General features: G+C 35.5%; 1 protein-coding gene and 1 long non-coding RNA gene across 2 annotated transcripts; one reads left to right on the plus strand and one right to left on the minus strand.

Moving 5' to 3' along the window:
- Nucleotides 1-581: 581 nt before the first annotated feature.
- Nucleotides 582-15,399, minus strand: LOC105836903 (sphingosine kinase 2). The gene is made up of 7 exons (XM_012681259.3): nt 13,878-15,399; nt 4,475-4,826; nt 3,721-4,080; nt 3,026-3,270; nt 2,858-2,956; nt 1,822-1,961; nt 582-1,735 (listed from the first exon to the last, which is right to left on the minus strand). The coding sequence occupies exons 1-7, from the start codon at nt 14,482-14,484 to the stop codon at nt 1,547-1,549; spliced, it is 1,992 nt and encodes a 663-aa protein (XP_012536713.1). The 5' UTR covers nt 14,485-15,399; the 3' UTR covers nt 582-1,546.
- LOC118644565 lies at nt 6,059-13,102 on the plus strand. The gene is made up of 2 exons (XR_004962336.1): nt 6,059-9,285; nt 9,365-13,102. It is a non-coding gene; the product is annotated as an uncharacterized LOC118644565 (long non-coding RNA).
- Nucleotides 15,400-15,677: the final 278 nt, after the last annotated feature.

The raw sequence follows: 15,677 nt of genomic DNA on the forward strand, positions 1-15,677 counted from the left end.
CGATTCTATTCTTTATAGCGTCAATAATCAGAGAGCGCAAAATTTAATCAATTTAATGAATTTACGACGCGTTTATGGAGATTGACTGCGTCCAAGAAAGATATGCATTTGATATTCGTCACTTTCGTTCAGATTTATGGCATCTAGAATTAATTATTCATGAATAGACAAGAATTAATGATGAAGCATCAGTATACTGAAAAAAGTAATATATTCAATAAGATATGTAGTTGCAGGCTGCCAACTACAGATATATTCAATACAATAATATATGCTATTGCAGTATCAATATTGTACTTGCATTAATAACAAATATTATTGTATTGAATATTTTATGTAGTTGGCAGCCCGCAATATGTTATTGGCTATATTACTTTTTTTCTGTGTAGCTCGTGAATGTCCGTCTACGATGCTCTTTTGAATATTCGGATTCGGAAACAATTCTCCATTTTTTCAAATTTGTATCGCAGTACTTTGTCATGGAAAATCATGGTGAAATTAATCTATAACTATACATGACATTGAATTAGGATTATATGGTATGAGAAATTTCAAAAAAAAGCTTGATTTAACATAAAGACTTTCTTTTACTTTCAATTCCGTTTATTAAATATAACAATAATCGCATAGAAAACGACTTTAATTAAAGGGGAAATTTAATTAGAAAACTGATAACTAGTAACTTGCAATTTAGTATTTTAAGTGTGATAATACATATCATCAATACGTAATAAATTTCATTGTAATTTCACAGTTTGTAATTTCCGTCATGTATCGTTCATCTTTTACATGGAAATGAAAGTAATAAAACAGTTGATATGTAGTTGTACCAATTGCTGCGGCATGTTACTTATCATTAAAATACTATTTCACTTATGCAGCATACATATCAAATCGTAAACAATGCAACTTGTACTATGCATTAGAAATGTAAGACGCAAACGTATTAAAATGTGATAATAAAATTTACAATTTTCTGATGCATTTGGTTAGTATCAACTCGCAAAATATCTGTACATGTAAAAAAAATTCATTAATTTATTTTACATGGTAACAAAATATAGTATCTTATGCATAATATTATATTTTACAATAGTGAGCACAAATAATATCATTATATTGCATATATAGATACACTGTACAAACTGATAGAAAACTTTACAAAATAGCTAAATGTATCTATTAAGATGCAACAGATTTAACCCACAAATCTAGGTTAATAAATAATTTTATGCATATATATATATATATATATATATATATATATATATATCTTCACTATAAAGAGAAAAAAAGAACTCTTCTCTCGAGTGAGCGCATCGCAAGGTAACAGATTGAGATTTAAACAGCCTATATAGATTGTCAATTTAAACTTTACAATACCGAAATACCTTTACAGATATTAATACATATTAACAGTTTGGTGTTTTACTATCGTAACTAATTTATTCTAAGCTAAGCCTATAGAACAAATCGCCCGTCGAATTATATCCCAAGATTTGATTTTGTTGATATTACCATTAAATATACATAACTATCGTTTATGTCAGGGCGTCATCACCGATGCTAGAGAAGAGAATATCTCAGCTTGCAATGGCCCGTAATCAACTTCCTCGCCGTCTACAGTTATATGTCCATTTTGTCCTTCCATAGGTTCTATCCGGAATGCCTTCACAGGTATCATATCAACGCCAGAGCAAGTTACATGAGTCCCGCTACTCAGACCTAATAAAAACTAATAAACGAACATGATCAGTGTATTGCTATACGACCAGACTGTTGTCTTTTTCTTTCTTTATTCTGCTTTGTAATATAGCTTACTTGCAGTAAGTTGGCACGTGTAATGCCGGCTTTAACTATTAAAAGCCAAATAATGTCATCTGCTAATGCAGCACGTGGTGCAAAAAAATAATCCTGACCTAAGTGCGTTTGATAGGCTGCATGTACCATCACAAATTCTCCTGAAATTTTAAATATAAAACATTATATACAAATATCACAAAATTCGAATATGCATTATGGAAAATGATGTAAAACCTCTATAAATACATACGTGTTTCGAAATTTGCTATATTTTTAATCAAAATATAGCAAAACGGTTCTAAGTAAAAAAACGTAAATATATAATATATATAATAAATTATGTATAATATTATAATTAAAAAAGTTATTTAGAAATTTTTATTTCAAACATAGTAGTTTTTAAGATATAAGAATTTAAAGCTGATTAATCACAATTACATTTACATATAGTTGCATGTTCATGAGTCGCGTGCGAGCTAGTATTAGTAATCGCATGAGAAGTGACCTTCTAATTGTAATCTCTGATTAATCTCCGTTTTAAGCTCTTATATTTGAAAAATATCTCATTGCTTGAAAAAATCTACAAAAAACTATTTTACTTAATTTTTTAAGGACTTTTGCTATAGTATTTTTATTCGCAAATTTCGGACACCATGCACATATTTTTCCAAATGCATTATATACGAGCATCGCAACTGAAAAGTGCTACATTACATTATAAAGATTTGTTCAATTACGCTCTATTGCATTCGGCGTTTTATTAAGTGGTACGTGACGTTACTTCGAATTCAACTGGAGTTAAAGGGTCAATAAGTGATGCATTACGCGGTATGTCTTTGAACTCTTTTCTCGCGGGTGTTATAAATATTAAAATTAAAATATTTGTTCCGGTTATATAATTTACAAATAAGCAATAAAAATTTAGTTGAATGTATATTTAAAAGAAAAGCAGATTAAAGAAAAGAAATCGTTCAAAAGTTCTTCTAAAAGTTCGAATCATCGATAATAAGCCTTCCATCTATTATCTTCTTCTTATTTTAACCAATTACCTTACCTTGAACCGTTGTCCAGCAATTTGAGAGTTGCGTTGTTAGCGCCGGAAGTGTGGACGACGGTCCGTACATCACTTGATTGTTACAGATGTTTTCCGCACCTTAACGATAGATTTATCAGTACCGCGCATTATAAATTCAATTCAAAGGTACATCCGATTTTAACATACCAATCTCCGCGCTATTATTGTCATCGATACTGTGATAACTCGAAGCCGAACCCGTGCTGAAATAAGTCGATTTTGCCGACGTTGCGGAGTAAAAGCTGTCAAGTCTGTGCCTCTTCATGTTTTCCGTCTCGAGAGCCAGATTCTCAGTTATCACATCATTATCGTCACAACCATTTAAATTGTTAGATGATTCACCGAACGTATTGTAGAAGCCTTTTGGTTCTGACTCAGGTTCGACGTAACACCTATACATATTTCTTTCATAAATAAACTCTGCAAATAGCAGAGGAAAACAACAGATAATACATCGTTTTCCTTATTGCGTTTAATATGTATGTACAATCATTGAAAATATTGTTGGGATCGGAGCCAAATAAGTGGTTGAACTCGGTGAATATGCAGTGTGCATATATACTTGAATTTGAAAACGCATACACATACACACACAGCATACTCACAGCTTGTTTTCAGAGCAGATTCAGTTTCTCTGTATCTCCAAATATATAAAATATACGAGCTTCAAAAGGGATTTGACGATAGAACTTTTGTACGTGTACGTGTTTGAAACCGTCTTTGATATCTGGCGCGTGGCATCGGTTGACGAGCGGTCGTCGCTGTCGTGCCTTAATACATGCGGTTATCTGCCATTACAGTCCATTAAAAAATCTATTATTATCATTACGCGGGGTTATTACCTGTCCAATTCGTCGCCATAACTTCTCGAGTGCGACAGTATGTTCTCCGCGACGTAATCCTTGTGATATACATTGCCGTTTTCCATATTTTCCTTGTTGCACGGCAAATAAGACACTTTGCCCTTATACGTTCTCAATCCTATTAGGCGCGCTACGCTCCATACGGTAAATCTTTGGCCCCCGATGGCGCGCAAACGTTCACTTTCGATGTCAATGTCGGCGAGCAGACCCCATCCCACTGACAGGAACGAGTAAAGGATCCGATTCCTAGTTTCTACACGCACGATGTCCATCAATGTCCTTTTGCACTTGACCGCCGATAACGCGCTGATAAGCAAAGGATTGCGGTCGTATGGTTCTCTGAAACATTATCTTATTTTTAGACTGACGCACCTTTATAGCCATAACTTTCGAGATATCAGCAGATTAAATAAACGAAACTCTTTTTTCAATTGCAAGCCTAATACTGACATACTATATGAACTCGAACGACGCTGATTTGTGAGTCGGGACGATAATCATTTTGTCTGTCTTATGCAACGCGATTCTTCGCGAAAACTTTCCCAATATCGCGCTCATATGAATCATTTCGTGGAACATGACCGATAAATGAAATCTACCGAATTCTACCGAATCACATCATGGTCCAAGAATAATTCCGTTGAAAATTTTCATGTCAAATGAAATCTCGTGATGACGAAAGGCGACGATAAGCAGCAGGCCGCGCGAGATTAGAAGGATTCAAATCACCTACTTCTTCGCGTAGGCGATAGACTTTGCTAAGCCATTGCCGGAGCCGCACGGTATTACTCCGAGTGGCAATTCGCGCAGGGCTCTCTCCCAATCGGGCCGCTGGAAAAGACCGTTGACCACCTCGAAAACAATTCCGTCGCCACCGACCATCAGCAGGCCGCTCCATTGATAGATATCCCTCGTACGTACGAATTCCCGAGCGTAATTGGGACACTTGGTAATGTGAATTTCATAAGGTCTCTCCGCTTCCGACAAGATTGGATGGATTCTTTTCTGGAAGGTCTCTCTACCCCTGCCGGGACCCGATTTCGGGTTCAGCAGCACCAGCAGCTTCCGATTCTCACCCGGACACGCTGAAACATTAGCGAGAATATGCAACAGTTAGATATTGTGTTCATTCTGGAATCTTTTATTGTTACATTTTATTGTATCGTCGAAATGATTATTGTTACTTGGAAGACGCGATTTTATAGTTTCTAACGACCTCGAGAAATCTCTCTCGGATAATATTTCAAACATGCGAGGCATTCATCTTGCAATTTGTACCCGCTACAACATTTCAAAATAATACATTCCTTTTTTTTCTTTGAGCAACAGATACTTTTGAAAAATAATAAAACTTTTAGTTTCAACGAATTATGTATCGCTGAATATATTAATCTTTATCTTGTTCCCAAAGACACATTGAATCTTGTAAAAAACACAGCAATGTACTCTTGTTCAATATTCATGTACAATAAATTGCTTATTATAGCAAAATTCTATAAAAAAATGGGAATTTGTATTCCCATCAGACACGTAGAGATGCATTGATACATCTCATTGCTTTGTGATACCACGCAAGCATTCAAGGTAGTTCTATCACGTGGGATTATTAAATTTTGTAGGTCGCCTATTTAAATTTTACATCTTTTTATTTATTTATATATTATTTTACATAAAGAGCTTTCCAAAAACATGGCAACACCAGGATTCAGCTGTCAAGAAGCTTGATGTAAATAGTTAAATTATAATATTATAATTAAAGTATAATAGTTCAATTATAATAATGTAAGAGTGAAAATGTCCAGTTCTAACAATTTAGCTTAATTTTTTTAATCGAAGTGATTAACTTCAATTTCAAAAACTTTTTTTTCTTTTAATATATACTTTTTAACCTATTTAAAAGATATATACATAGGAAAGTTTTTACGAGAAGTTACATAAATTAAAGAAATACGAATTACAAAATTTACGAGAAAATTGTGTCTCATATGCGTCAATGTTTACAACCTAATTTAATTTTTTTTACAAAAATAATCGACGACCAATTTTTTGCAAAAGAAATTTAAACAATAGTAAGTATATTATTGATATTATTGGACTGTTATATGTTTGTAGCTTCTTTGTTTTGTTTTTTTCATATTGTGGTTTGAAACATAAAATCATTATGTAATTATACATAAAGTACATAAAGCATTATATTTCTTTGTTACTAAGAGATCATAAATGTGGTCTGTTCTTTTTATAACGTAATTTTTATTTTAAATAAATTGGCTATTTTTAAAATAAATTGTTTATTTTTATTTTTTAATTTTTAAATTGCTTTTATTTTTAAAATGTTCAATTCTAACCTTTTATTTTATAAATTTTGTTATTAACACATAAAAATATATTTTATTATAAAATTATCTTAGTTCATCAATTTATTTTGTACTTAACTCCTTCACTATGGTGTCGTGAATTCTCGTGAGTTCGTGTCTAAATTCTGCCATTACTGTCTACTATGACAATTGGCCCAATTTCTCAGATGTTTATTTTTTATTATATTGTAAAAATATAAATTATTACAAAATATAAAACAATTTATTATAAAAACTGCTAAAAAATATTTTCTAGTTTACATTTATATTCAAAGTAATATGCTAATATTGGTGATCTTCATATAATTATTAAAATAAATAATAACAATAACGTAACAATTACCGAACAATTATCAAACAATTTCTCTCTCTCTCTCTCTCTCTCTCTCTCTCTCTCTCTCTCTCTCTCTCTCCCTCTCTTTCTCTCAAGTCAATTCTATTTAATGCATGCTTATGCTACACGGTAACTATCCTGAGAAAGATGGTTTGCCATTGCCTTCTGAAAATTAACAGTTACTAAAGATTACAAAATGTAATCATATTAATTGAATATTTAATTTAAACTGTTTCCAAAGTGTAGTAATTATCATTCACATATCGCACGCTTGGGTGATTATATTGTAATTACAAAAACTCTCTTTTTATGTGTGCCATTTTATATTTCAATATAAAAACATTTCACAATTACGTTACGAAAGAGAAATTCGCAGAATTAGTTGCTTGATTGATTGATGATCACACCAACACTTTTTATATTAATATGCCAACAATATTTTTGCTTTATAGACATACTTTAACAATTGACACCGAATAAATAACAGTCACGATTGCATAATAAGTAGCAGTTTCATCTTCCATGTATACGACAGCATACAAATAAACATATATCTTTCTTACAACGAGACACAAAAAAATCAACGCACATAAACGGCATTAATCTAAGAGGACATAGTTCAGTTTTTCATAGCATTCGTTAAGCGTGTCAACGCCGTGTAAAATTTATTGTGCAAAATCAACGCATATATTTAATAATATTTATATAAATAATGCCGCGTAAGCGTAAAAATGACCATGCATTTTAATGCTACTGTTCATTCATTCATTATCTGAATTTAAAATGATAAATTGATAAACAAAAAACATGCAAGTTTCGCAAAATAGGAAAAAGCTGTGTACGTATATTACAATTTCTAAAGCGGCACACAGATAATAGACATTTCTTTTTTAATTCTGTATTTAACGCATAAATGCGTCGTCTCTATATATCCTTTATTATTTATGCACCGTTTCTATTCCTAACAAAGTATAAAAAAAAAATCCCTATGTTGTCCAACTATTTCATAATTACGATTTACAATCCTCAAAAATTGCAATGTGAAAAAGTTTTTATTATTTTTTAAAAAGATCTCTGCCCTTTATATTATTTATCACTTATTTTCTTATGATAACAGATAAATCCAATCTAATGTTAAGTAACTTTGAAACGTACAATACCATAGCGTATTATTTAACGTCAGCAAAAAATGAGATAAATAATACACACATTCGATATTTCTTTTACAACGCTATCAAAATATCTCACAAGATTGGTGCCATGGTTAGAGGCGCTACGATAGTGATAGAAAAAGATGTTTGCGCGAGCGTCACTTTGTTTGAAAATGTTAGAATATAAATGCCTGCTATTAATAGACATGCGCAATTCTTCTTTGGGTAATTTCATAAACGAGTATCAAATATTGATAGTTCCATAATCCATGATTTGCTGATAAGATTAAACGACGTTCCAATTAAACCGAGTGACCGTTATCTGATTTACGGAGGTATGATTGAAATCAAATGCTCTAATCTGTTTAAGTTATATAGAAGTTATATAGAATATTATTTAAAACAAAACTAATATTATATTATAAAACTTTATGCAAACTGATTGACCGTGTAGTTTCTAAAAAAAAAAAGTTTAGAATTTTATATATAGCCTCTTATGAAAGATACATCAAACGACTATCACGTTATGTTACTATTCAAAATACTTCGACGCATCTAAATGTTATATGAATAGTTAGAACAACCTTTTTCGTATGCTTCGTAAAAATTTTATTCACCATTTAGATTTTTTGTACACTGTAAAAAAATTTTGTAAAATTACAACTATAATAGTGGGAAATTTTAAGAGCCATTATAATAATTGTAAATTTTTATGTGTATGTAATATTATTATAAAAAACAAAATATAATCAATTACATGGCAACAAAAAAATTTTGTAAAAATGTAAGAAAAAAAAGAATACGCAAACATTATTCTAACGAGCCTTCTGACTTTTCACAGGCTATTCGATACGTCATAAATAATTCAAGGAGATATTAAAAACAAATCTGTGAGTGATGAAAAATCTTGCTTAACATTTCATATGTTTTTCTTCGCGCGCATTAGTTGTTATGCTAAAATCTCATAAATCGCAAAAGTATAAGAAAAAAAAGAATACACGAGCATTGTTCTAACGAGCCTTCCGACTTTTCATAGGATACTCGACGCGTCATAAATAAAAATTCAAGGAGATAAAAAAAAACAAGCAAAAACCTTATCGCGATTTCTGGAGACATTTACATTTCATACACGTATACATATAAACTCGCGGTTTTTTCGCGTAAAAAGAATCTTTCCCGACGATAGATATCGAGAGGTGATTGCTATTTTTTCAATTTTGATCAGTATTTATCGTAAATAATGGGTTACGTAACCGCGCAGTATCGCTGTAGAGTACAAGTTATGCGTCGTAGCGGCTCGTTACGAGCACGCGATCTTTTTTCGCGTTTCGGAGCAACGTAAGCGCGAAATAGATAAATAGAACTACTATCGATAAATGCTCAACGCAATTGCGCAATTAACAATGAGGCAATTGTGAGTGTCGATTACGCGCGCGATATATGCAGCACTATTATATGACACGCGGCACCATGAAAAAAGAAACGGATCAAAACTCTGCTAACTCGTAACAGTTTCGAGGCTTTCGGAGGTTATCGAAGACAAGATAAAGTGGATCATCATTGCTGGAATAAAGCATGAGACATCTTGCGTCGTGCCTTTTCCATGTAAACGTTTATCTGTCGACACACATACACACGCGCGCGCGCGCGAATGTGTGTGTCGTTTCGGATAAAATTGTTTTACCTACGTATCTAAAACATACAGGTAATTCTGACGATTGCGTTTATACGATTTATTGGAAATTATTTCAATAATATATATTATCGAATTTCGACTATTATAGATGATTATGGATTATTACGAGCTTGACGAGTATGTCGAGTCGCGGCGATCGACGTCACCGAGATAAAAGTCTACTTGATCAATAATGATTGTTGCATTCTTCAGATAGACAAAATCGTTGAATTATAAATGCTAAAGTACTCGTAAGTAAGTAAGTAAGTAAATACTCGAGGCTGACAAAAGAGATGCCGGACTTTGCCACCGCCGTTAAAGGGCAAACATTATTAATAGACTGTCGTTTCGCGAACCCAAGTTCGAACTCGAGTAAACTCGCGACTTTCCTCTTTGTACTTGAAAATGATCGACACGCAAGTGTCGTGTGTGCGGCAATGGTGCACACGCAGTTTTGTGTGTGTGTGTGTGTTGCGAAAAGATATCAATCGGCTGCGGATGTTGAAATCCTGCAACGTATGCCAACAGGAAGATCGGAAGAATTAAAAACCCGGAAGTCTGCGTTTCGCAATCGTGCTTTTCACAATGCGCGCGTGCAATTCGCGGGTATTATGACAACAAGCGTTCGCAAACAAACAAGAGTCGAGACAATTTGTTAAAATTATTGTTTCTTTCGACAGCGTTGCCAGATTTCGCGTTTTACGTCGTCGAAAACCGCCGATTTATCTTCAATTTGTGAACATATTTTTGTCAGACTTTCTACTTGCATACCAAAAAAGAAAGAGGGTGAAACGGAGTTGAATTTTTGCAAGGACATGTGATAGGGTCAGAATTCGTAAGAAATCAAGACGTCAAAAAAAAAACCGTATCTTAACGTTCCGTGTAATGTACCATGTATTATTTCGCGCGATAAAAACGTAACAGAACGGGCGATACAGAAATCGGCGTGACATCGTAAAAGAAAAAGAAATTATCGCAATCACGGACGTGTCATTCGAAGACTTCGAATTGCCCGATGACGACGCCGCTTGACGAAGTCGACAATAAAAGAAACAAAACAACTCGTCAATCACTGTTTTCGTAACGTTGTATAAGCGTTCGCCTCACGCTGTCTTCTTACGTCTAAGGTGCAAACGCGCGATGTAAAAGAGACGCAATAACTAACACGTTGTATACTTAATAATGTATACAACCAACAGAAATCAGGACAGAGATAAAAAAAAAAACTTGAGAAACTGACATCTTAGCTAAAACTATTGTCGATAAATCCATTCAGAACCGTCTGAGTGACAAGTATTCATTAATCATTGATTGAAAAATAAGATATATATTATTTTTTCGCATCGTGACATTTAGAACGTTTTCCGAAATATCAAAAGAAATATTGAATCTTTCAATATTTCTGAAATATCAGTGTTTTGCACCGCGTGAATATGAGAGATGGAGACTCATAAATTCACCTAGCTATTGTATACGATTTTAATAATTGTTAAAAATTAAAAAAAAAACCCTCGTAAAATAGCTAGAAGATTTATTTCCCTAAAAAATATTCGAATGTATGTTAACTAATCTAAGCGTGTTCTTTGTCGCAAGTTCTTTAGCATCCCAAATGTCCTCAGTTGATCGATGTTAAAAAAGATTGATTCTGAATAGGCTGCTGCTAAAACATATGCTAAAATCAGTCGGGGACGTATAAATCTTGCTTATAAATTTTCAAGCCGTTTTTCTTCAGGCTGTACTTATTTAATGAAAAACTTTTTGAAATGATTAAAAAGTTACGTGCTGGGAATATAATAATAGCTAGGGAATTAACGGGGACGGCGGTTACAGTATACTCGCGGAATAAAAGCGTGCTATCTTGTTTTCAAGAGGAATAAAATAATTCCCTTCGATGTTATGGAAAAAAGCCTGTAAATGTCATTTTACGACAAGCAATATTTTTTTGTATCTTGTTTTTGTTAGATTTTAGTACATTCTCGCGAAGCCTTTCGGAATAACGCGAAAAAGATTATTTCTAAGATTGTTTCCGCTATCTTCACGAAGTTTTTATTGCAAGGTTCAAACTCTATTTTATATTGAAACGCAACACCAGTCCAAATGTCAAACACGTGCATGTTCTTCCTACCTTTGTGGTTAAAACTTAAATTCGCGCGAGATCACTTGGACCACGTGACCGGAGTAATGACGGGAATTAGGGATTACATAAGTAGTTACGGAAATGTACGGTCCGAAGAGAAACTAATCGCCAGGATATATATGCCGTTTCCTAAGTACGCGTTATAGCCTAGCTATAACTGCCATTTGCATACAGAAGTATTGCACGGGGAGCGCATAGGTGATCATTATATACTGTGAATAATAGACGCATTACACCAACTAGTTCACGTGATGCAAGAAGAGATGAATTAAAGGTGAGGAGGAAAAAGCTGTAAGCTAATAATTTCCTAGCTCGCACGTGCGACACTTCTGATGAAGGAAATCTCTAAATATAATATATAAAATCTCTCTTATATATTCTATCTCTAAATATAAAATGTTATTGGCATCATCCTGCCCTGAGAATGAGAAGTTTTCTTATTTCCGATATTCCAACATAGTTCGAACAGAGTTTGCGAACTATCTGTAAAATCAACTTTATTTCAGACTTTACATATATTTTTTTAAAATTTGTATATCTACACACAGAAAAATATCAATTTTGCTGCAAAAAAAGGATTATTTAATTTACTTTTTACTTCCAAGTTTTTAATCTAAGTAATGTAAGTATTAATGTAATTTAATATAAGTATTATCAAAAAAAAATTTTTTTTTAATAATCTTAAAATATATTTGATTTACTATAATACAAATTTTAGAAAAAATTATCATATACTTGAAGAAAAATTCTATTTTTTTCGACAAATATAAAATTAAATTGAAGAAAAGTCAAAATAAAATATCTAAGCAATTTTTAATCTTAACTTAATATTCTTGATTGAAGAACTACTTACTAAGATTCAAAATATGTTGATGTTCACGATGAACTTACGATAGATTTGCGGATATATAAACTTATAAATTAGTTTAAATTATTAAAAAAATTCAAGTATATATTTTTCTGTGTGTCCGTAGAAACTTATTTTAAATATGTTACTCTTATTTCAAATAAACGAGGAGTATATTTTAAGACTATTATCAAGCAGATATTCCTTGCAAAAATAACCACTATTTAAAAAGAAAACTAAAAAATGAATAACTGTTTTTTTTCAGCACGAGAATGATATTTTTCTGTAAGTGTGCGATACAACTTGTGTAAAATATTGTAAATTTGAAGAAAGACGTTCGACTTTGGTGTTCATTCAAAGGAATGTCATTTTCTTTTATTTTCTTTTCTACGTAGAATCACTTCTTTCATACCTCGCTGGTATTATTAGTAAACACACATCTACTTGTGCCTCAATCGCGAGAAATATGAGTGATACTTGAATGAGAAATTCTTGTTTTTTTTTAGCATTTACAATAACCAGATAACGTGAATAATGTGCATACTATTATTTTATCATATAACGAACGTGGAAAATGGATAATCGTATAATAAAATTCATAATGAGTTGCGGAAATTCCGTAAGATAATTGCGTAACAATAATTTTCCAATACATTCAATCATCCTCTATGTATATACGTGTGTTCGATTAGTAATAAATCCACAATCGAACGATCTAAGGCCGGTATTCATAGTCGAGTCTTATATTTAAGATTATCTTAAGTAAATAATGTCTCAAGATGCTAATAACGGCTTTGTAATTGGTTGATGATATCTTAAGACGATCTTAAATATAAAACCTAACTACACTGAGAGAAAAAAAATGCTGGTTTCAAATAAATATTTCTTTGAATAGTACTAATAACATATTTTCTAGAAAATCAATAATATTTATTTAAAACAATACTTTCTATAATTTAGAAAATATTACTTGTTTGAAATAAATATTATTGATTTCCTATAAAATATGTTATTAGTACTATTCAAAGAAATATTTAAATCCAGCATTTTTTTCTCTCAGTGTATGAATACCGACCTAAGCCTTTGACGTAAGCAATTACATGCCTATCGATTTCACGGAATTTTTTTCATCAAGTTAAAACATTTGGTAAACACAGAGATCGAAAGAAATCATAAATTATTAACAGATACCATTCGATATGTCAACAAAATAACATTATTCACATAACGGGCGGTTAATCGCTGCTTGTATTTAGATTTCGTAGACCAAATTTGCTCAATGATGTAACGTGGTTTAAAAGCCCAAGTTTTTCAATCCATTTACACTTTTTGAGACGTGCGGACGGATGTACCGTTAAATCTCGTTATTGTTGTTACACGAGCCTAACACGGAAGATCAATTAGTCTTCTGAAAGAAACCGAGAGAAGAAATTGAACAGCGGGATTTATTGACGAGCAAAACTCAAAACGAGGGAATATTTTATCGTATATCGTGGAACGCAGACTCGTGTACGATACATTGTTAATCGACGCTTTTATTTTTGCTGCGGGTCCAGCAAAATTGATCAACGATCAGAGAATTCATCTCCCGATGAAAAAGAGAAAGAATCTCGAGATCGATATCCTCGCAGCACTCACCCCCGATCAGCGTCTCCAGGTTGCCGTGGCTGGGGCTCATCATGTTCCTCGGTACCGGCACGTTGGTGATCAGGCATTTGATCGCCAGTCGCCACCTGCTCGCCTCGCGCAGATTGTCCTCGTACCTGTCGAAGCTGCGGAAGCGCAGGGTAATGGTCGTCCGCTCGCGCCTCAGCGCCTCGCGCTTCATCCGCGACTTCTTCAGGGTGTACGCGTATATGTAGAGGTACGCGGACATGTCATGCTCGTCGTACTGCAGCTGTTGTTGCTGCTGCTGCTGCTGCTGCTGCTGATAGAGCTCGGCCGACTCCACCAGCTTCAGCTGCGACTTGGACGCGCCCGGCCGGCACGCGCAGCTCCCCGCGTTCCCGCGCTTCGATCGCATGCACCTACAGCCGATTATGTCGCCCAGGGCGATTGTCTCGATCTTGGCGATTCCGTTGTGCTCCTTCTGCAGGCTCAGGCCCTTCTCCGTAAGCTTCACCCTGTAGTACGTGTTCCGCTTCGACGTCACGTAGAAGATCTCCTCGAGGACGGCGCTCGAGGTCGCCCCTTGTTGCTGTACGCTGTCTTCCATGGTGCCCCGATGATGCTTGCGCTCCACCATCTGACAGGACACTTGAAGGGAGACAACACAGGGAAACGACCCAATATATCCAGACGCTAGTACCTATTTCTCTCTCTCTTTCTCTCTCTCTCTCTCACTTTATATCCGACCAAGCGTCAGCCCGAGTCGCACCGTGACACGATTTGTGTCTCTCGGCCTGATTTCCTTCGCTCCCCGCACCGCGCGCGATCAGCCGACGGTCGCATGGGAGCCCCGACGGGGATGAGTGGCCCGACTGACGTAAACAAAAATATACCGACGGATACCGCCCGGCGGCGACGCGGATTATCTGCACGCGGATGTTTTCAAGCCGTCTGGCGTTCCTAGCGGGGTCGGCCGGCGTTCTATGTCGGTCGGGCTCGCACGTGCGGTACCTCCCTGGTGATGATCGTCGTCCAGCGGTCGAGCAGCCAGCACACGTTTCTCTCGGCCAGCCTCGGCCAAGTCCAGTGGTTAGGTGAGCAAGCGTGTGTAATGAACTTTCTCCTCTTTCCTTGGCGCACCAGGAAATCACAGACGTAATCGACAGTCCGACCACGCACGCACCTCGAACAGATCAGACTAGAGGTACCCGCTCGCTCTCTCTCACTCCCTTTCCGTCGGACACCGTTTGTCAAGACTCGCCGCACGGATCGAGGTGCTAACCAACCACTCGCGCGGACGGCGCGAGTCCAAGTGATCGGAGTCGCCCGACTGACGACGACGACGACGACGACGACGACGCGGTGTCGATTCTAACACACGACGACGGCGATGCACGCATGACGCGGCGTCGCGCGAAGCCGATCGGAAGAGTGACGGGCTCCCCGGCCATTCAGACCCGTATTTATCGGGGCTGCTAACCCTACGAGAGAGCCAGCAGCAACAACAGCAACAACCACGACGACGGCAGCTTCTTCCCACTACCGTGGCTCTCTACCCTCTCTACGATGCATAGCGACAGCATTGCCCGTCTCTCTTCCCCCCTCTCTCGTCGTCCTCTCACCCTTCTCCCTCCCCCTCGTATCGAAAGAACGGAGTACCAGCTGCGCGGTGAACTTTAAGGCTGCGCCACGCGAGTTGAATGAGGCTGCGTTCCGAAATACCCTGTCTGTACTGAGAGTCTATAGTTCATGTTACACGCAACGTGTACTGTAGATTTTCAATACCGGCAGGAAATTTCGGAACGCAGCCTGAGGATACCGATTACACTA

The sequence above is a fragment of the Monomorium pharaonis genome, chromosome 2, assembly GCF_013373865.1.
Source record: "Monomorium pharaonis isolate MP-MQ-018 chromosome 2, ASM1337386v2, whole genome shotgun sequence".
Taxonomy (NCBI): Eukaryota; Metazoa; Arthropoda; class Insecta; order Hymenoptera; family Formicidae; genus Monomorium; species Monomorium pharaonis.

Coding starts and splice junctions, on each gene's coding strand:
- LOC105836903 (XM_012681259.3), bottom strand. CDS start 14,484: ATGGTGGAGCGCAAGCATCATCGGGGCACCATGGAAGACAGCGTACAG. Junction 2,957..3,025: donor CAATAATAGCGCGGAGATTG/GTATGTTAAAAT, acceptor TCTATCGTTAAG/GTGCGGAAAACATCTGTAAC. Junction 1,962..2,857: donor TTGCTGGACAACGGTTCAAG/GTAAGGTAATTG, acceptor TTAAAATTTCAG/GAGAATTTGTGATGGTACAT.